The following is a 20399-nucleotide window of genomic DNA, read 5'->3' on the forward strand; positions in this document are numbered from 1 at the left end:
TCCCCTCCTCCTCCTTCTCCTTTCGGCTCCGATGATGAAGAAGAAGAAGAGCATGATGCTGCTGATGATGAGAATGATGAAAAAGATCCTCCTTCCCCTCCTTCTGTCTCCTCTGATGAAAAAGAGGATACTGACCCTGCTGTTGAGAATGATGAGGATAAAGAAAAGACCCCCTCTGTAGAGGATGTTTCCTCCCCTGATGAATCAGCTGTTGAATCAGCTGATGATGATGATGATCATCCTCTCTACACAGTTACAGAAGAAGAAGATGATGAGCCCCTGGATGAAAAACTTCCAGAAGACGACGATGTTCCCCCAGCTCCAGAAATAAAAGAGGAGAAAGCAGCCCCTGAGAATAAAGAAAACATTCCCCCAGCTCCAGAAATAAAAGAGGAGAAAGCAGCCGCTGAGAATAAAGAAAACATTCCCCCGGCTCCAGAAAAAGCTACGGAAGAAGAAATAGAAGCTATTCCCCCGGGGGAACGGGGGCATACGCTTCAATGATGAGCAACTGATCAAGACTAAAACAATCTTGTCAACCGTCTGGTCTTCAGGAACCACAGCCACGGGGAGATGGAGAATGAGAGCCAGCCTGCATTCGACGGATGAGTCTGATGCGCCTGACATTTTTGTCATGGAGAAATTCAACCCCGACTGCGGATTATTTCGCAGCATGATGGTTTTACCAGCCAAAGAGTGGGTCGTAAGAATGCTGCAAGTGAGGAAGGATATTACAATTCTTTTTCAAACTTGCCGCTGCTGGAGGGATGCTGTAGGAGTAAGGAAATGTCTCAGCTTTTGAAAATCCCCGCCCCTCCCGGACCACGCCCCCCTTCCTTCTGTTTTAAAAAAGGAAGCCCGATCAAAAAGCCTTTTTTAGCTCAGAGAGAGATGGACTCTGCACCCCTGCTTCGCGATGAGGAGACCAGCTCCACCGATTGTTTTTCTGACGAGGGCGAACTGGTACCCGACACTCCCGGCTACTACGGGCCTCTGAAGCGACAGCGGCGGCAGCGGCAGCAGCAGCATGCCGACGAGATGGACGGCTGGGCGTCTTCTTTATTCATCGACACTGTGAAAACGGCTGTGTATCATCTGGTCAACTTGGTGATAAACAAGCACCGCACCGACGAATGTAACGGCTGTAAGATAGATCATCCCAGCCAGAGACAACACGAGTGCCTGCAAATTCTGGAGGATGATTTTTATTCCGACAACTATTATAACATCAGAAAGAAACTGCTCACCCCTCGCTTTGTCCCTTCCATTCAACGTATGCTGATTGCCCGCAACATCAAGACTGAGGACGTTAAAGTTGGGATGGTTGCGGAGACTCTGCTTCATGAGCTGAAATCGGTGAGGAAAGTCTTTGACGCCATCACAGACGCTTATGACAATTTGGTGGGGCAAGACGTGGTCAAAATCGGGGAACTCCGTTTGGTTACGGAGTTTTACAAAGGTTGCTGATTCTTATCCTGCATGCTTCCTATATTTAACCTTGTTTTTTAATCATGTATTCTGTTTCTTTTTAAAAAACAAAAAAACAAAAAACTACCTCGTTTTTTAATCCTGCTTTATTTTAATCATGTATTCTGTTTCTTTAAAAAAAAAAAAAAAACTACCTCGTTTTTTAATCCTGCTTTATTTTAATCATGTATTCTGTTTTTTAAAATCCTACCTCATTTTTTAATCGTGTATGCTTTAAAAAAAAAAGTATCCTGTTTGTTTGTAACCTTTTAGCATGTTTTTAAAAAAAGGAAAAAAAAGAAAGAGTTTTTTTGTAACCGTTTGACTCTATAAGTGTGTTTTATCTCAGGGTTTTGAATAAAAGTGTATTCCTGTTTTTTTCGCATGTTAAACCTTCTGGTTTTGAATAAAAAAAAAAAAAGAGTTTTTGTATTCTATAAGTGTGTTTTATCTCAGGGTTTTGAATAAAAGTGTATTCCTGTTTTTTGCATGTTAAACCCTCTGGTTTTGAATAAAAAAAGAGTTTTTGTAACTTAATTCCTGTTTGATTCTATAAGTGTGTTTTATCTCAGGGTTTTTGAATAAAAATGTATTCCTGTTTTTTTGCATGTTAAACCCTCTGGTTTTGAATAAAAAATATTTAAAAAGCATTCATCTCTGGTTTTTGAATAATGTATTCCTGTTTTCTGCACATTAAGCCCTCTGGTTTCGAAAAAAAAAACAAAAAAAACATTCATCTCTGGTTTTTGAATAAAATAATAAAAGCCGACTCCTGCGACGTTATAACGCAGACGGGCTTTTTATCAGAAGACGAGATGGCCGAGAAAAGTGAGATGAAAAAAGTGTATTACGACCCGCATCACCCCGGTAGTTTCGGAGGAGTAAATAGACTCCGACGTGCTTTAGAAGATGAAACTGGTAAAAAAGTTGATATCCGCAAGGTGCAGAATTTTTTATCCGAGCAGGACGCCTATACTCTACACAAGCCGGCGCGAGTAAGATTTAAGAGAAATAGAGTGTTTGTGACCAAACCCCTGAAGCAGCTTCAGGCCGACCTGTGCGACATGAGACACCTGTCTGAATACAACGACAGATTCAATTATTTATTAACCGTCATAGACGTATTTTCAGAAAAGGCTTACGCCCGCCCCCTGAAAAAGAAGACGGGTTCGGAAGTGACTGAAGCTTTCGAATCTGTGTTGAGAGAGAGTGAAATACCGGAAAATTTACAGACCGATGCGGGAAAAGAGTTTTTCAACAAGAGTTTTCAAGCTCTGATGAAAAATCACAGCATCTCCCATTTTGCTACCGCCAGCGACCTAAAGGCCTCGGTGGTGGAGAGATTTAACCGCACCCTGAAAACGAGGATGTGGAGATATTTCACCGCGCACAATACCAGACGCTATCTGGAGGTGTTGCCCGACCTGTTAGAAGGATATAACCGCAGTTATCACAGCAGCATTAAAATGGCACCTGCCGAGGTGCGCCCCGAGAACGCGGATCAGGTGTTTCGCAACTTGTATGGAAAGACACCCGCCCGTCCTAAAATAAAGTTGAAATTTAAGAGGGGGGATCTGGTGAGAATATCCAAATTGAGAGGAGTATTTGATAAAAAATACGAACAGAGTTTCACGGACGAAATCTTTACTGTGATCCGGGTCCTTCACCGATCGCCACCCGTGTATAAGCTAGAAGATTACGACGGCGAGTCTATCGAAGGGTCGTTTTATGAGCCCGAGCTGCAGAAAGTGAAACTGACCGAGGACAAAGCGTTTCATGTGGAGAAGATTTTAAAGCGGCGCACAGTCAGAGGGGAAAAACAGGTTTTTGTCAAGTGGAAAAACTGGCCGGATAAATTCAACAGCTGGGTGAAAGCCTCGGAAGTGGTAGGCGTATAAAAAAAGAGACCCCTCGCATCATTCGGCTCATTTTTTAAAATTCATCATGGAGTCCGAAGGGTTTTACGTGACCCTGCCTTCCAACGCCAGCAAGGACTTATTTAAAGATAACACCAGCGGCTGCTACACGGTGGATCTGGCCAAACCCCTCGAGCTGACCGGAGAATGGAGCGTGGGCTTATGCGAATTCATTTATCCGCGCACATGGTACAATCTACCGCCGGACGCCTCCTACTTGGAGCTGATGCGGACGACGGAGGAAGATCAGCCCCTGGTGATTTTAAAATTCGGCAGGGGAGGTCATTACGGACGCGTTAAAGATCTATTGGATCACCTGGTGCCGGCGATCCAAAAGTACGACCCCTCCTTCGAGGCCTCTTTCAACAACATCACCAAACGTCTGGATGTCAAAGGAGTCGGGAGCCATAAAATAAAGGTCTTCCCTCCTCTGGCTTACATGCTGGGATTGAAAACGAACGAGTGGTGGACTCTGTCGAAGCGCTCTACTCCGTATCCGTGCGATATGAACGCGGGCGTATATAACCTGTTTCTCTACACCGACATCGTTCAGTACCAGCCGGTCGGTGACAGTTACTCACCGTTGCTCAGCGTCCTTAACGTGAAAGGCGATTACGGAGACGTGATCAGCATCAGACATAATACGGTCCATTACTTGCGCGTATCTAAAAAATACATTAAAACCATACGCGTAGAAATTAAAACGGACCGCGACAGATTCGTGGATTTTGTTTACGGGAAAACGATAGTCAAGCTGCACTTTAAACCGGCTTGAGAATGGCGGCGCGTCTCCCACAGGACCCCCACCGTTTTGTGAGGTATTATGAGGGGCAGGTGGGAGGTTCCCTTCCGGGTTTTTACGGAGCGCCCGTGATGTACGGCAGAGGGATAGGATCCATCTTCTCCAGACTGTTTCGTTTCGTGTCTCCTCTCTTCAAATCCGGGTTCGCCGTAGCTAAACCTCACCTGAAAACGGCCGCAACCAATATCGCTACAGACGCTGTGAAAAGAGTGATGGGTAAGCTGACCGAGCCTCGCCAGGAGGGGGCGGGGGGTATGATGGTCCTCTCCCGCAGGAAGAGGAAACGCCCTCCGGGCGAGCGGATTAAAAATAAAAGCGCCGGAGTAAAAAGTAAATCAGTCAAGACCAGCGGTGGGAAGAGAAGGAAGCCCCAGAGGAGCTCGGACATATTTTAGAAGAAAATAAATAAATAAAAAATGTCTCTCTTACACAAGAAATCTGCCGAATGCACCCTTGCCGAACTGGATCTATTTTCGGCTCCCATGACCCAGCTATCCATAGAGGATAAAAAATATCAAGAATGTCAGCCCCTCTCTGCTTTGAACGACAACTCACCCATTGAATTTTTCATCCCCGGAGACGGGGAAAAGTATCTCGATCTGAACGACACCATGCTCCATCTGAGAGTGAAAATTACGGAAAAGGACGGGAGCAACATCCCACCCGATGCAGGGGTAGCCCTCATCAATTATCCTCTCAACACAATTTTCAGTCAGTGCGACGTTATTCTGGGGGATCGATTGATTTCGCAGTCCAGCGCCACCCATCCTTACAGAGCCATGATCGAGACGCTGCTCAACTTTTCAGAAGACACTCTAAAGAGTCAATTCAGCGCCGGTCTGTTTTACAAAGACACGGCCGGAGACATGGATTCTATAGTTATAAGCAACGGGCCGAACAAAGGGATAAAACAGAGAGCCGTTTTCACGGCCGAGTCGCGAGAAGTGGACCTGCTGGGTCCCCTCCACGCTGATATTTTCTTCTGCGAGAGGCTCCTGCTGAACTCTGTGGATTTGAGAATTAAATTGATACGCAACAGCGATGCCTTCAGTCTGATGGGAACTCGGGATTCGCAGTTTGCCCTGAAAATAACTTCGGCCTCTCTGTTTGTTAAAAAGGTCACGGTCTCGCCGGCCGTCAGGCTGGGGCACGTCGCGGCCCTGATGAAAGGAAACGCCCTCTATCCTCTTTCGCGCGTTTCTGTGAAAACCTACTCCATCCCTGAAAATTCCAGGATCTGCAACCAAGAGAATCTCTTTCTGGGAGCCATACCCAAATACGTGGTCCTGGGCATGGTTCATCACGACGCCTTCACCGGGAGGAGGGATCTGTCGCCTTTCAACTTTAGACACAACGATGTGGAGTATCTGGCGTTGTGTCAGGACGGCAGGCAGGTGCCCGCCAAAGCTTTCCAGCCACAGTTTGACCGCGGAAATTCGGTCAGGGAGTTTTATCACATGTTTTCCGCCACGGGGAGACACCTCAAAGATTTACCTCTGAGCATCGACTGCCGGGAATTTAACGAGGGGTACGCCCTGTTTGCCTTTAATCTGGAACCCAGCGAGGATGCTGACGCCCTGTCTCCCGTCTCCAACGGGAATTTGAGGCTGGAGATGAGATTCAGAGTTCCTCTGCCTCAGACCACCACTCTCATAGTGTACGCCTGCTACGACTCCATTTTGGAGATTGACTCTAAAAGACAGGTGCTGGTGGATTATTACTAAAAAAAAATATATATACATGGATAACCTTCAGCTGGAGCACATTCTACATCGCGCCTTGGGAGACGTTTTCTGCGGGGTTTGGGCCTCGGACCAGCTGGCCTTTTTGAGGCGCGACTTTAAACCCCCCGCCTACTTTATAGTAAACACTCACCCCTCGCACTTGAGGGGAGAACACTGGCTGGCTCTGACTCTGGAAAGGGACGGTTCCTCCACTTTTTTTGACTCTTACGGATTCCCTCCCGACTTTGCTCACTATCCCTCGGTCATCTCAGAGTTTCTGGAAGGCCGCTCTGACAAAATACTCTATCACGATCGTCAACTTCAGCACCCTATGTCTGTCGTTTGCGGACAACATTGCATTTTTTATCTATGTCACAAGGCTCAGGGGTTATCCGTCGGTAAAATACTTTCTCTGTACTATAACGATGTGTTTAAAAATGATGACATGGTGTCTGACTTTCTGAAAGGACGCTGCCCCTCTCGCTCTCGCAGAGGTCATCACGGGGCGTGCTCCTTACAAAAGTTTAAAGATGTGTGTATCGAATAAAGAAACGTAAACAAAAAAAAGTTTATTGCAGCGTTTTTTATTTCATTTGTAAAAAACAAAAAACATTTGATTTTACATAGAGATCCAGGTCGGGGAAAGCGTTATTTTGACCCGAGAAGGTTTTCTCCCCCTTCGCGCAGGTGTCTGTCCTCCCTCCTCCTCCACAGATTTAAGACGCGCATACTGGTCGCGAGCTCTACGGTTATGTATTGAGGATGAGGGAATGTTTGTTTCGACCAAAGTAGTTAAAAACGCGTTCCATCCTTTCGGTCGCGTTTGGTTTTTACTTTTAAAAGAGAGGGAGAGGTTTTTAAATAGATCGATCATGTGCGAACCCCGCACCGCATCCCCCTTGTAAACAAATTCACCCCTCTTTGTCCATCCTCCTCCACCCTCAGCTAATTTCTGCATAATGTAGCGGGCGTTTTTGCGATCTCGAGGGGGTAAGGATTTTAATACTTCTTCCATCATTTCATCATCCTCCTCTCTGGGCCGCTGCACCTGCACTTGTTGCTGCTGCTGCACTTGTTGCTGCACCTGCTGCTGCACTTGTTGCTGCACCTGCTGCTGCTGCGCCTCCTCGGGCGGGAGGTGGAAAGTCACCCTACTCTCCTCGTCCCGGCCCTGTTTAGAGAGTGTGAGATATCTCCGCAGCAGAGACTCGTATCTTTTGATTTTTTCATACGAATTTAGCCGCGGATCCTCCAGTATGGCTTTCATCTTTTCGTCCAAATCGTCTTTGGCAGTTTCTCTGACGGTAGGCTCGGTGGGTCGGGTCAGTTTTTTCAACTCGTGAGAGGGAACGAGAATCATTTTTTTAAACATCTCACCGTTTTTGAAATATTCCTCCCAGCAGGTTCCCCAGAATGGGTACGGCTGCGGACAACAGAGGGAAAAGAAACCCGCCCGTTTGTTTCTTTAAAACTTGACGTTTACGGTTTAAACTCGTTTTCTTGTCGGCCAGCAGCCTGATGATCTTTTTCTGGCGTTTCAGTTTTTGGTATTGAGAAGCGGAAAGAGGTATGTTTCCCTTTAAAAGATTTAAAGCTATCTCGCACAGCGCCTGGAGGAAATCCGGGGAGCTGTGAGCGAGAATGTCTTTGCGTTTCTGCGGCGACGCGTGGTACAGAGCTTGCAGTAAGACTGCGTTTCTTTTTATACGCTGAGACATGGCTACTTGGGTTTAGGCAGGTAAATGACGGGGTACTGCCCCGGAAGCAGACCGGCGCGCACTCTGTAGCGTTCTGGGCACGAGGGAGTGAGATCGAGGATTAAATACCCGTGGGGCTCCTCGGTGGCGTCTTTGAAACTGTCGGAGAAAAATGTTTTTTGCGAAGGGAAAATCTGACGGGCCAAAATCTCAATCTGCAGCTTGTCTCTGGGGTTTTTAAACAACACCATATAATTGGAGTTTAAGCTGATGGTGCGGCTGTATTTACCCTGATGGAAAACATTCTGGGTCAGCATCATGACCGAGACGTTTTTATGGTGGCGGTATTGAGTGAAAATTTTAACCACTTCCTGGTGATCCGAGGCCTGAAAGATGACGTCATCCAGCACCACCAGAACGTCTCGGAAATCTTCAAAAGAATCAGGCAGCCCCTCGACAAATTTAATGTTTTTATTGGTCTTTGAAAGCTCCTCGTACATGGGTTGAAAAGAAGTATAAATCCACACAATATTCGTGGGCACAGTATCCATGACGCGTTCACAGTTTTCCAAAACACACTTTACAAAATGAGTTTTCCCACACCCGCTAGGACCCACAACTAGACAGGAAAAAGGCACTTTCAGTCTGTGATCAAAATCAGTTTCCTCCATTTTTTTTAGAAGAAAACTAAAACAAAAACACTAGTACCCGAAAGGCAGAGTTGTGCCGTCTGGAAAGAGACGTCTCTTGTCGTAAACCACGCGAAACTTTTTCTGAAATGTTCTGTTTTTGAGCACAAAGCCTCTCTTATCCCTCTGAATCCCGTTCTGAGGGGTCTCGAGCTCCGCCTCTTTCATACCAGAAAGGTAACTTTCCACCAACCCGCTCATACTGTCGAAATTGACACGTTCGTAACATTCTCTCGTCTGCGTTATTCCTTTCATTTTTACCACCAGTTTCTTTTTGTTTCTGGTCCGGTAGGCGTAACTCTTTGGACCCGCGGAGACAAATTCCTGGATGGTGTCCCCGTCTAATTCGTCCGTGAGATCCCCTAGATAGTTGCCCAGCTCTAAAGGTTCCTCCCCCTCTTTCACTACGTAGATCAGAGAGTCGGTGTCGGTGTACAGAACGCTGCGCTGCAATTTTTCTAAATACTCGTAGAGTTTTAGACGGGCGTAGGGTGTGGTGAAAGCGGCGATGAAAACGTTATTGGTCGCGCCGGGAGGTATCACGCACCGCTCGTTATAGCTCCACTGAATTAAAGCCACTTCCTGTTTTTTGGTCTTTAAAAAAGAGACGTGTTTAAAGACGTACTGTCCTGAAAAGACGTAGTTAAAAAACTGACTCGGCTTTCTGACCAGAGCGGTCTGAGTCATGTTGGTTCTCTGAGCAAACTTTCCCCAGAAACTGTTGAGACACAATTTCGAAACTTGTCTTTTGGCCGGATTCACCTCTATTTTTGACGGGTCTAAACGTATGCCCTGATGCCTGTGGTACTCTTCCACGTATTTGTTCCTCTCATCCTCGTCGCGAGCTTCCGGAGGATAACCGGAGGCTTCCTGTTTGCCTTTGAGAAAAGTGTTAATATAACCGGCGAAAATATCGCTGCTGCGGCTATCAAAGTGCCAGACCTCTGTGATTTTAGCCACTCTGTAACCTAATTCTAAGGCTTTGTTAAACTCGACGGTGACCCAGACCCCGGTGAGAACTCTGGCCTCGTCGTCGTGAAGGCACGGACCGCTTTGTTGATTAGTCTCGGCGCAGGTGCGACAGAGAGAGAATATTAATTTACCTCCGGGGGTTTTGTACGGTAGAACGGGGAAATAGAGCCCGCGCGGCGGGTAAACGGTGGCTCTGATCAGCCCGAAATAACTGCGAGGGTCTGCAAAATTCTCTCTGATGATTTGGGGGTGATGCAGAGGGTAAGCGCGCTTGGCGTTGACGTAAGGATACAGGGATGTGACGTCTACGTAATACACATTTTCTCCTGGCGAGGCGCTGTAACGCAGCCTCAAGGCCGAAGTGCGGCCTCCGTAAAGTCCCGAGCGAGGAGACAGAGGTTCCGGGACTTCGTAGCTCCGCATAAAATTTATAACCTCCTCGTTCGATTTTTTCATCTTGTTCCATTCGTGCTCCCACAGAGTGACCGTGCGGACTCTGTAAACGTTTCTCAGCTCCCGGAGCCTCGCCTCGGCAGAGGCGTGCAGGTCCCCGTAAGGAGCGCGGGTCAAAGGGCAGATTTCCTCAGGCCTGTAGCATTTTGGACAGCCGTGATAAAAGCATCCCAGAAATTCCCACACCCGCTTTTCCCCGTTAATCAGCGCGTATCCGTCGACAAAGTACGGGCCTATTTTTTTCTCCCCACCGGTTGTGAGAGCGTGTTGAACGGGAATTTTCTGAGAGCGAGCTACCCACTCCAGCCACTGAATGGACGCGTGCGAATAGGCTTTGAACCTGCGCCCGTAGTTGTCGGGCGAGGGAATGGCCAGACTGTTTTCGGGTAGGAAATTGGTGAGAAACACTTTCATGCAGGCTGAAGCTATAGTGACGCAGCTGAAAGGGTCTACTTTAGTTTCGCCTATAAACCCGTCTCTGAACTTTACGCACGCCTCCCTCAGGATATTAACGTCGTTTCGGCAGTAATACAGGGATTCTTTTTCAAAGTTAAACACTCCCCGGGAGGCCTCGCAGTGCCAACGCAAAAACTCAGCCCGTTCGGGGAGTGACATGCGCTCCACCCCGTAATCTGAAGGAGGAGGATACGGACCCAAGTATTTTAATCGGTCCCGCGAGCTGAATTTGTGAGGAAAAAATCCCTTGGATTTGTCCTCGAAGCCTAAAGCTTTGGGCATAGCGCTGAGACGGATGGTGAGAAAAGAAAGCGAGTCTATGAATTTGAGAAGGAAATCGGATTCTGTGAAACATATAATTTTACTGCCTTGCATGATGAGAGAGGGCGTCATCCCGCCCCCCACCAGGTGACTTAGAATTAAATAGCTGTCAAACCCTTTCGCGTTGTGCGCAACGAACGTGGTCTCTCTATATCTTTTCCTTCTGTATCTTTGGAGAAACTTTTCAACACAGTCTACACCGTAAGCGTGCCACTCTTCTCCTTCTAGAGATTTTGTGCACACTAGGTAAGGGACGTGCGCCCCCTCCCTGTCTGGGAAGGTTTCAAAGTCATAAAAGATTATGGAAGCGTTATCAGAGTTTTCATGTTTCAAAGGTTGGATGTAACACAGGTGTTGATCGTTGTCGGGAGGAAGCTCCGCGCGACAGATTTTACATCTGGCGGCTGTGCACCTGTGCTTTCCGCGACGGGAGAGGAACTTGCAGTCCGGACATTTATACAATTGTTGACAAACGCTGAGGCCTGAACCGGAGTGAATTCTAGGTTGTTTGTGCTTTAAATAACACGCGCGTGTGCGACATGATCTGTTACAATCCGTACAGATTACAGAGTCCAGAAAGTGAGAGGGGCATGCGGGGTCAAAACAGAGGTTGCAGCGGTTTTGACAAAAGTGTTCCTCTCTTTTATAATACCCGCGGTGACACTCCTCGCAAATGTACTGGATTCCTAAAAATGTTTTTAGATTTTTTATCCCGTAATAGTGATGCTGGAATAAGAATAAGTACAGCGGGTGAGGCGTGTTTGGGTAGTCTGTTTCGATTAATGAAAGAGTTCTGTCCTCGGGCGGGCGGTAAAACACGACGATTTTACGTTTTAGTATTTGTTCGAATTTATCTATGTCGGTGAGAGTTACCTGAGTGCGATCACTCAACCCCGCTAAACGCTGCAGCTCTCTGCCGCGTTCCAGGGCCTGTTTATCTGTGAAATGAGGTTGAGTGAGGTGAATCAGGTTGATGGCAAAACACAGATTATCGTTTTTGTTTTTTACCACGTACAGACAGCGACGCTTTTTGACTAGAATTTCATCATCTAACATTTTGTGAATCTTTTTACGCGGGTCATTACTGCCACCGCCTCTAGGATTTCTAATTACTTGCACGACAATTTCTAGGGGAGAGCCTGCGACGATCGCTCCGTTTGATTGTATCAGCCTGGCTAGCAGGTCCTCAAAAACCGGTACAATGTTTTCAACGCTTTCGTCGACGTTAAAAACAGAGTGATTTCGCGCGTACTCGCTGATGATCTCCAGTTGAACCCGGTCGTTACGACTAACTTCCGGTCTGACCCTATCCGCTAGATCTACAAAATTATCCCTGACGTCGAGATAAAATTGAGCGAGGTCGCTCGCTTCATCCGGAGAGGGAATGTTAAATACTCGCCTTATTTCGAAATTATTAAAATGTTCGCGGCGAGTCACCGCATCGTTCTGTACCCGAGATCCTCCTCCTCCTTGTTGATGCTCCGCAGGCCGGTCCTCCTCCCTGGGCTGCTGATGATGCTGCTCCACCTGCACCTGCTGCACCTGCTCCTCCCCCTGCTGCTGGTCGTAGAGCTGAAGAGCATTTTCTATCGGCTGCAGAGGGTCAAAGTTCAGTAGACCGGCAAGCCGTTCGTTTTCAATGTTTTGAAGGAGGACCTGCAATGCGTTTTCTAAAGGTTGTAGTGGATCGTTCGGTGGTGGGGCTATATTGTTTTCTATCGGTGGGGCTAAATGTTCATCGTTTCTGTTTAATTCTGCCACGGCTTCCAACAAAGCCTCAGGAATGCTGCGTTCTTCCGACATGATTTTCTTTATTTCTTAATTCACAGACTTTTACATTCGTATGCTTTTACTTTACAGGTCCTTGTGTCTGTATATCGATGCATATGTGCGAACTGTTATGGCGTACATGAAAGCGAGGTTTTCAAGGATTCTCTTCTTATGAAGCAGCCGTCGAGCTGTAAGAAAAGACGGACAGAATGTATTTTTAAACCTTACATTTTTTTTTTTTTTTTTTTTTTTTTTTTTTTATAGAGCAGAGAAGTTTAATAGGATCGATTCATCCCCCCGTCAATTACCTCTCAGTCTCCTGAGAGGAGCTCTCAGTCTCCTGAGAGGAGGAGCTCTGGACGGTTCCTCCTCCGCCTGATTTTCTTCCGCCTGATTTTCTGTATCGGTCTCTGTCGGGGAAATAAAACAGAAGAGATTTAAGAAAACAATCTCCTCCTTCCTATTTTTTGAGAATGAAAAAACTTTTTATTTACCTCGCTCCTCCGCCTGATTGTCTTCCGCCCGATTGTCTGTAGCGGGGGATTGGTTAGGTATATCCGCAATCTCGGCTGCCGAGAAATAAAACAGAAGAGATTTAAGAAAACAATCTCCTCCTTCCTATTTTTCGAGAATGAAAAAACTTTTTATTTACCTCGCTCCTCCGCGCGATTGTCTGTAGCGGGGGTTTGTATAGGTATATCCGCAATCTCGGCTGCCGAGAAATAAAACAAAAAGAGAAAGATTTAATAAATAAAAACTTTCTAGCACGCTTTATACCACTCCAAGTCGGGAGGGGCGGTATAGCACACTCGGATTACTCCGTCACATCCTGATATTTATCGAAATGACGGATATTGCATCATATTGTTTACCTTTTGGTTTAAAAGGTATTTTCCTGCAGTTCTCCGGGTATGCGTTGACGAAAATAACGTCGTCGTCTTCTTCTTCTTTTCGCTGCGGCGGCGGCCGGGTCTGTATATTCTCGATTACCTCTGTCGAGAAATAAAGCAAAACTTTTTAAAAATCTGCTCCGGGTCGGGAGAGGCGGTATAGCACACTCGGATTACTCCGTCACATCCTGTTATTCAACAAAATGGCGGATAATGCATCATATTGTTTACCTTTGGTTTTAAAACTTTTTTCTCCGCGGTTCTCCCGGTATGCGGAGACGAAAATAGCGCCGTCTTCTCGTTCTTCTTTTCGACGCGGCGGCAGCGGAGGTTCTGCGGGGATTATGGCGTCTAATTCGCCGCGGAAAACGGCCGGATTTTTGCTGCTACTCTCTGCACTATCAATAGCCTCTGTAAGTATCAGAGTTTGGTTAAATCAAGTCTATCTAAACTTATTTAAAAAATGGTATATACTTATTTAATCGTACCGTAGTCCACTTGCGTGAAATCATTGATGTAGAAATCTAAAAGAAAGTAATCAAATTATTGACATCTCTGTTGATATATAATTTAAAGTCGTAAAGAAAAAAAAACTTACCGGGGTGAGGTACGAACAGTTCTGGCGAGATGGCCCTGGCGCTCTGATCGGCGGCGTTGTTTGAACGGAATGCTGACACAATATTCACGGATTCTTCCTCGCGATTGGTAGAACTGTCACAGTAGGGGCTGAGCAGATATCGACTCCCCTCCCGTTTCTTCTCTCATTTTATCCTAGTCTAGCGAAGCATCTGTTTTTCGCATCTTTCTCTTGACAATACCGATAGTTAGAGAGGGTTGTTTTTTTTTTTGATTGCCTTCTTGCGAACGCCGTCTGTTTTCCACATTCTGCAACGGTAAAATATGACTTTGAGACGGGTATTTGTTTTACCAAATGGGCAACAGTTGTCTGACCTTGTTCTTGCTGTTGACAAAACTCGCCTCATGGTTGACTCTTTCCCACAGAGGGGGGTGCTTTAATAAACTTATTTGAATATGAGCTTTTTTCCACTAAGACTTGTTTTATGGGGAGATGTACGAAATTATTTACCGGGTTACAAGCAATGATAATATCGGATGTTGACTCCTCAGCGTCATCATTTTCTATCTATTGAGAAAACTTATTGTTAAAGTATTGAAGAAAAAAACTCCTCCTTGGCCCACGGTGTGTGTGTGTGTGTGTGTGTGTGTGTGTGTGTGTGTGTGTGTGTGTGTGTGTGTGTGTGTGTGCCTTCTTGCGAACGCCGTCTGTTTTCCGCATTCTGCAACGGTAAAATACGACTTTGAGACGGATATTTGTTTTACCAAATGGACAATTGCTGTTGACAAAACTCGCCTCATGGTTGACTCTGAGAAAAAAACTCTTTCCCACAGAGGGGAATAAACTTATTCGAATATGAGCTTTTTTCCACTAAGACTTGTTTTATGGGGAGGAGATGTACGAAATTATTTACCGGGTTACAAGCAATGATAATATCGGATGTTGACTCCTCAGCGTCATCATTTTCTATCTATTGAGAAAACTTATTGTTAAAGTATTGAAGAAAAAAACTCCTCCTCGGCCCGCGGGGTGTGTGTGGGTGTGTGTGTGTGTGTGTGTGTGTGTGTGTGTGTGTGTGAAACAAGATCGCCTGTAGCTGCAATTATGGTTTGTTTTTCAGTCTCTCAAAAGGAAAAGTAGTATTCACTAAGGGATAGTTATTCGTTTTTTACACATAGACAGCCTGTAGGTTACAAGCGGATAGAAAGTTCTTCTTTTCATCACAAGCTATGGTGTATCTTAAAGGTTTTTTTTACAGCGTCTGTATTATAGGAAAATAAAATACTATTGAAATCTCTACAGGAAGTCACTCTTTATTTCCATTACAAACGCCGGTGCAGCTTAAGAAAGTAAAATTACATCCGCTCTGTCTCTCTATACATCACGGAATCATCTGCTGCATCACCGCTGTGCTTAGGGAACATGACGCATCAGGTCTGAAAATGACTAGACACTTCCGGAGTATTTCCGGTAGGGTCATAAGGTCCGGATCGAGGCCTTCCATAGTAAATATGCTGTATTTGAATATGTCATATTCAAAGCCTTCTTCTTTGGGAGAGCAGATCTCATCGGACACAGGAACGCTGCTGGGCTGCAGAAGGAAATCCATCTTGTGTCTGTGCCTTAGAAATTGTGACGGACTCCACCTCTCTGCTTTTTTATTCCCCTCCAACAGATGGCGCGCTTCCGGAGGTTTCCCCCTCCCTCTAAAAACTTTTTTTTTCCCAACAACAGATGACGCGCTTCCGGAGGTTTCCCCCCTCCCTTCTCAGGATGCAATTCGACACGCTTAGCAACAGATGACGCGCTTCCGGAGGTTTCCCCCCTCCCTTCTCAGGATGCAATTCGACACGGTTAGCAACAGATGGCGCGCTTCCGGGGTTCACCCCCCCTTCTCCGGATGCGATTCGTCACGCTCATTACACGCTTCCGGGGGGGAGGGGGGGAGGTCAAAAGGTCGTGATTAGGGCCATCAATCACTTCGGATCAAATTTTGTCATAAGCTGTATGGTATTATCTCTCTAGCTGCTTTTCAAACCAGGCTCAATCCTATGACTCTGTGAATGTAAACTTTTGTCACCTGCATGAATAACAATCCTTGATCTAGTCAGGACTGCAGTGCTCCTGTGATCCCAGCTTATAGATGGAGGCTAGCATGAGAGGCTCAGCAGCTAAAGCAGCACACCTGGGTCTCCCAGCCTATTAAAAGCAGCCCTTTGCTTCACCTGCTTCACTAAACATTATTATTATTATTTAAGCAGAGTGGTGTGATTCATGTAGGCATTGCTGTGTGACAGGAGGACTTTTCTTGAAACAGCTCGTGTGACGTGAGCTGACGTAAAAACAGTGATGTTAGCTTGATTCTCTTGGCTAAAACTATTTTAAAAAGAGGGTCAATCATGCAAATCTGCCAATAGAAGCCAAAGTTACAGCCCCTCAGAGTTTAAAGAGAAAAGGCCCGTTTCCAACACTCGGTTGTGCAAAGGGAAACAGGCCCACAGTGCCTGAGTGTGTGGGTAATTCTTCAAATAATATTCAAAAGCAAACATTTTTAAGCATGTAAATAAAATTCAATCATTTCTGCTCTTCAATACCTAAGAAATGAAAACTGGCAGATGGTCCCAAAATGTGAAACGCCTGGCTATCTGTGCATTTAGTGCTGCAAGTTTTCACTGTTTACCTTCAGAAGCATAAATCTCTGCACAGATAATGTTCATATGTGGATTCCTGGTTTTCTGGAGTTAATTGTGACCCAAAGCGTATTTTTAAAGTGGTTCCAGGCAATAAAGTCTAAAAATAAATACATCTACTTCCTTTTTCTGTGTTCCAGCCTCAGTGACTCTGACACAGTGCTGTAATATTTACACCTCTGATGAAAGCAGAGTTTGTAGTTGCAGAGAAATACTCGACTCATTTTGGGCATTTACGAGCAGGAACCTCAGAAAGCCCCTCGCTGCTTCACTGGTTAAGAAGCAAAGCAAACATTAGTTCACAGTGATGTTAATTAAGGCCCAAAGTTTAGGAACGAACGTCAGCACTTCACTAATGAATGTAATGCTGATTCATGTGCTTGTTTTGTAATGTGCATGTTGTGCATTGCTATTTCCCATATTCTTTGGCACTGATAGATGAAGAGTCTCAGGCAGGACCGAGGCTGCCAGCTGCTGACAGTGAGCAGGGAGAGAGCAGCAGAAGCTGGGCAAGAGCAGGGCACCTTCAGCCCCCTTCATCAGTCAGAAATCATTTGGGTGTCTGTGTGAAATGTCTGATTTTTAAAATCTTTTTGTAGACATATTTATTAAATGTTTAACAATTATATAGAAGAAAGACAATGTAAAGAACAAAACATGACAAAACAAAAATGAGTTGAAGTTATGAACTGTTTCTGAGAGACAAATAACACCAGGATCCTTTTTGTGTAGCTGACAGCTGGTAACTGTGCAGGGGCGGGTCTAGCAAAGTGTTGCCAGGGGGGCAGGTAGGGCATTAACAGGGAGAGGGGGGCACAAAGAAATACTTTTCTTTCTTGTTCTTTAAAATGTCTCACTTTTAATAAATAATTATCTGAATCTTACAAAAAACGTTTTCATCTGATGTAAAATGTATAGAAATCCATTATTGTACATAGTCATTTTTTAGGGTCCCATCATAATTTCTTCAGAAGTAAGTACTGCATATGATGCCAGTGTTTCCCACATTTTCTAGATTCTGCACCAGTACTGTGTGTAAAATGCATCAAAAAGTCAGTTTGATTCTTTCTCAGCTGTCTTTCTGTCTCCTTTCACTTTTTAAAGGTTGCCATGTTAGAAAACATATTTTGCCCTGCCGTGCTGTTTATTGATGTGGCAAATGAAAGGTTTATGAAAATATATCTAAATCTGTCATCAGTAATCAGCAATGATCATGTCTCACCTCTAGTCTCTGTCTTAATGTCAGGTTTCCACCGTGTGTTGTAGATGTTCAGGAGGTTAACTCGACCAACAGTCTACTTCCTGTTTAGAATACCAGGACAGGGAGGATGGTGCAGGTTTAAGTTTATTAGACTGATGCATGTATACCAACAAGACAGCGTCCATCACTGTGACAACAGCGTTTGTTTTCATTCAGAGGCTTTATGGTTTTTCCTTTAATACCTGGGGGGCCGGTCTCCAGTCAAAATGCCCGGGACCATTTTTTGTCCCAGTCCAGCCCTGGTGTCAGATCTGCATGCAGTGTCAATGAGACGATCAACAACAGATCAGACAAAACACTCAGGCGGACACTCCTCTGTAGAAGGAAACATGGAAAGTGTGAGGTAATCAGTGCACAACATCACTTTGTATTTCAGGCTGTTTTTATATAGAACTTCAGCACCAATGTAAAAGTTCTGGTTTTAGGAAGATGAAGAACATTTTCAGGAAGGATGCCGTCTGCAAGCAGAGCTGCTTGAACCTCAGCGCTGAGGTCCAGACTACTTCCTGTGAAGCCACGTGATGTAAATCTGCTGCTGTAACTTCACAGTTTACTGAAGCTAAATGCAACGTTACCATATAATCTGTTTTCAACAAAGGTTTCACTCCGTCCGGTGTTGATGGAATGATTCAGGCCGTACTCGTCAGGCTTCCCGTCGACCACACGCATTTCAGTCACAAACCCCGTGACTGACAACAAGGGAAACAGCAGAAGAAAAGATGTGAAAAATACTGGATGATGATGATGGAGGATTAACCGCGGTGGCTAAACTGTTTCCTGTCTTTGTGGGCGTACTCACAGGGAAGTTTCCAGGCACGTCAGTCTTGGTGGCTAAAGTCTCCATTTTCCAACATGTATCGCTACAGGTGCAAAGACACAACATTAATCATCAGTGTAAATATTTTAATGCTGTCCAAACGGTGTTTGCTTTGTCTGTCCTCTCGCACTCACAGAGGAAACGAGGACGCCACCTTCAACCCATCTTCAGTTGGCTCAACCATGGCCGGACTTCCTGTTGGCTTTGTGACAGCAAACCACTTGAAATGAGAGCAAACTGCAGTCAAGCACCACTTACAGCAACCTGTGGACACGCAAATGGAAAGCACTGAGAATCATACAGAAGCATAAGAGCTGTTTATTGTAACACGTGTGTGTGTGTGTGTGTGTGTGTGTGTGTGTGTGTGTGTGTGTGTGTGTGTGTGTGTGTGTGTGTGTGTGTGTGTGTGTGTACATTAATAATACACTGATGTATGTTAGTTTGATTTATGCTATATCTGAGAAAACAACTGCAGAATTTTACATCAAAGTTTCCAAAGCTGATGTTTTGTTGTTCACTCTGTTTTATATTCATATAGTTTGTTGTTTTTAAATCAGTGGACAAAATAAATATTATCACACAAAATCCAGGGTGAAACATAACCAAATAACCTAAATGGTGAAGTCATTATAGAAGTACATGTTGCAAAGGTCGGCCTCCTGTATAGACTGCTAAACTGTCTGGGGGGGCCTGCCTGTCCTCGTTGGATAAGCTCCACCCCTTTTCCATAAGACGGAGACATTTGTATGAAAATAGATGGGCAGTAAAATAAAAAATAAAAAATATTATGGATGACTCTGTAAATCAAAGTCCGCCTGAGGCAGAAGCAGAAACCATGAGGAGCACAGCACCACTCCCAGAAGGGCACGAAGTGAAGCCATAGCTGCTGAAGAGTGAAGACGTGATGATGGAGGAGATCACAGATGAAGATCTGCTGCCTGCTGACTCTTTATATAGAAGAGTGAGACTATCTCCCCACCAACAGCTGCACTTATACAAACCCCAGGTGCTGGGATGGCTTTGAACATGTGACATTTTCTGCAAACACACGGACAGTTTCATAACCACAAAGATTATTCCTGCAGCGGCAGAATCGTATCCACTGTGTGAGAGGTGAACGTCAGACAGTTCTTAGAAAATGTAGTTTCTCTTTAAGCTTTTAACGTCTCTTTTACCCCCATTTGTCTAAAACTACTTGACAGCCCTTCATGTCAGAGGTTTATTACCTGTGCAGGATGGAGCACATGGTCTCAGTCAGGCTGGACACGATCACTCCTACAGGAAGTAAATGTGATTTTATTTCACCTGTGAAATGATAAAAAACAGCAGAATAGCTCACGCTAACAAACGGGTGCTGAAATGTTTCATTTTCTGCTGTTTCACAGGTCAAAAAGGGCGTCGAAGCAAACTGAAGCTGAGCTGCTGCTGCTGTTGTAGTGCAGCATCTGCTGTGTGCTTCATCAGAGAACCTTCTGTACACAGCAGACAGAGGCTGCTGCCACTGAAGTCCATCTGCTAGAGAGCTTTAAACACTGGTTATTGAAGTGGCTTTGATGATACTGATACACAGTCTTTGCTGCTGTCACAGGACAGGGATCCACCAGGGAGTAGTTGTCAGGATAAAGAGCCTTCGCTTCTCTAAATATAAACTGGATACTTGTAGGAAACTTTGGGAAGCAGCATTTTTCCTCATATCGTCTAAACTGAAGTTAACTCAGGTGCTTCTTCCATACTTGCTCTGCAGAAAGCCAAAGAGTTTGGAGCTCTGCAAACATTTGCAGCACAGCTGGATGTTTGTAACTTTGGTCACCTCTGTATCATCCCTCAGATTCTTTCTGCACAGCTTTGAAACCATGACAGCACGAGTGATGCTGAGGAGACGTCCAGTTTAAACAGA

At 45.3% G+C, this 20399-nt stretch overlaps 2 protein-coding genes across 2 annotated transcripts in view; both read right to left on the minus strand.

The window, feature by feature from the left end:
• The window catches only part of LOC147336918 (protein NLRC3-like), a 1139417-nt gene that overhangs the window by 562972 nt on the left and 556046 nt on the right, over positions 1-20399 (minus strand). The gene's annotated exons all lie outside the window — the stretch shown is intronic.
• Positions 12352-18686, minus strand: LOC147336928 (uncharacterized). Its single transcript, XM_086265629.1, has 11 exons — positions 18637-18686; positions 18481-18545; positions 18261-18374; positions 13756-13848; positions 13646-13681; positions 13389-13568; positions 13140-13259; positions 12920-12979; positions 12762-12836; positions 12576-12677; positions 12352-12455 (listed from the first exon to the last, which is right to left on the minus strand). The coding sequence occupies exons 1-11, from the start codon at positions 18684-18686 to the stop codon at positions 12352-12354; spliced, it is 999 nt and encodes a 332-aa protein (XP_086121755.1).

This window comes from Aulonocara sp. 'chitande type north' Nkhata Bay, linkage group LG3, assembly GCF_057382095.1.
Source record: "Aulonocara sp. 'chitande type north' Nkhata Bay isolate Kocher_YH1m ecotype deep benthic linkage group LG3, A_spYH_male_GT1.1, whole genome shotgun sequence".
NCBI lineage: Eukaryota > Metazoa > Chordata > Actinopteri > Cichliformes > Cichlidae > Aulonocara > Aulonocara sp. 'chitande type north' Nkhata Bay.

Excerpts from the sequence above, each read along its gene's own strand:
- LOC147336928 (XM_086265629.1), bottom strand. The coding sequence starts at position 18,686 with ATGGTTGAGCCAACTGAAGATGGGTTGAAGGTGGCGTCCTCGTTTCCT. Across the intron at positions 18,375-18,480 it reads GCCTGGAAACTTCCCTGTGA|TCACGGGGTTTGTGACTGAA; the intron begins GTACGCCCACAA and ends CCTTGTTGTCAG. Across the intron at positions 12,456-12,575 it reads TCCTCTCAGGAGACTGAGAG|CTCGACGGCTGCTTCATAAG; the intron begins GTAATTGACGGG and ends CTTTTCTTACAG.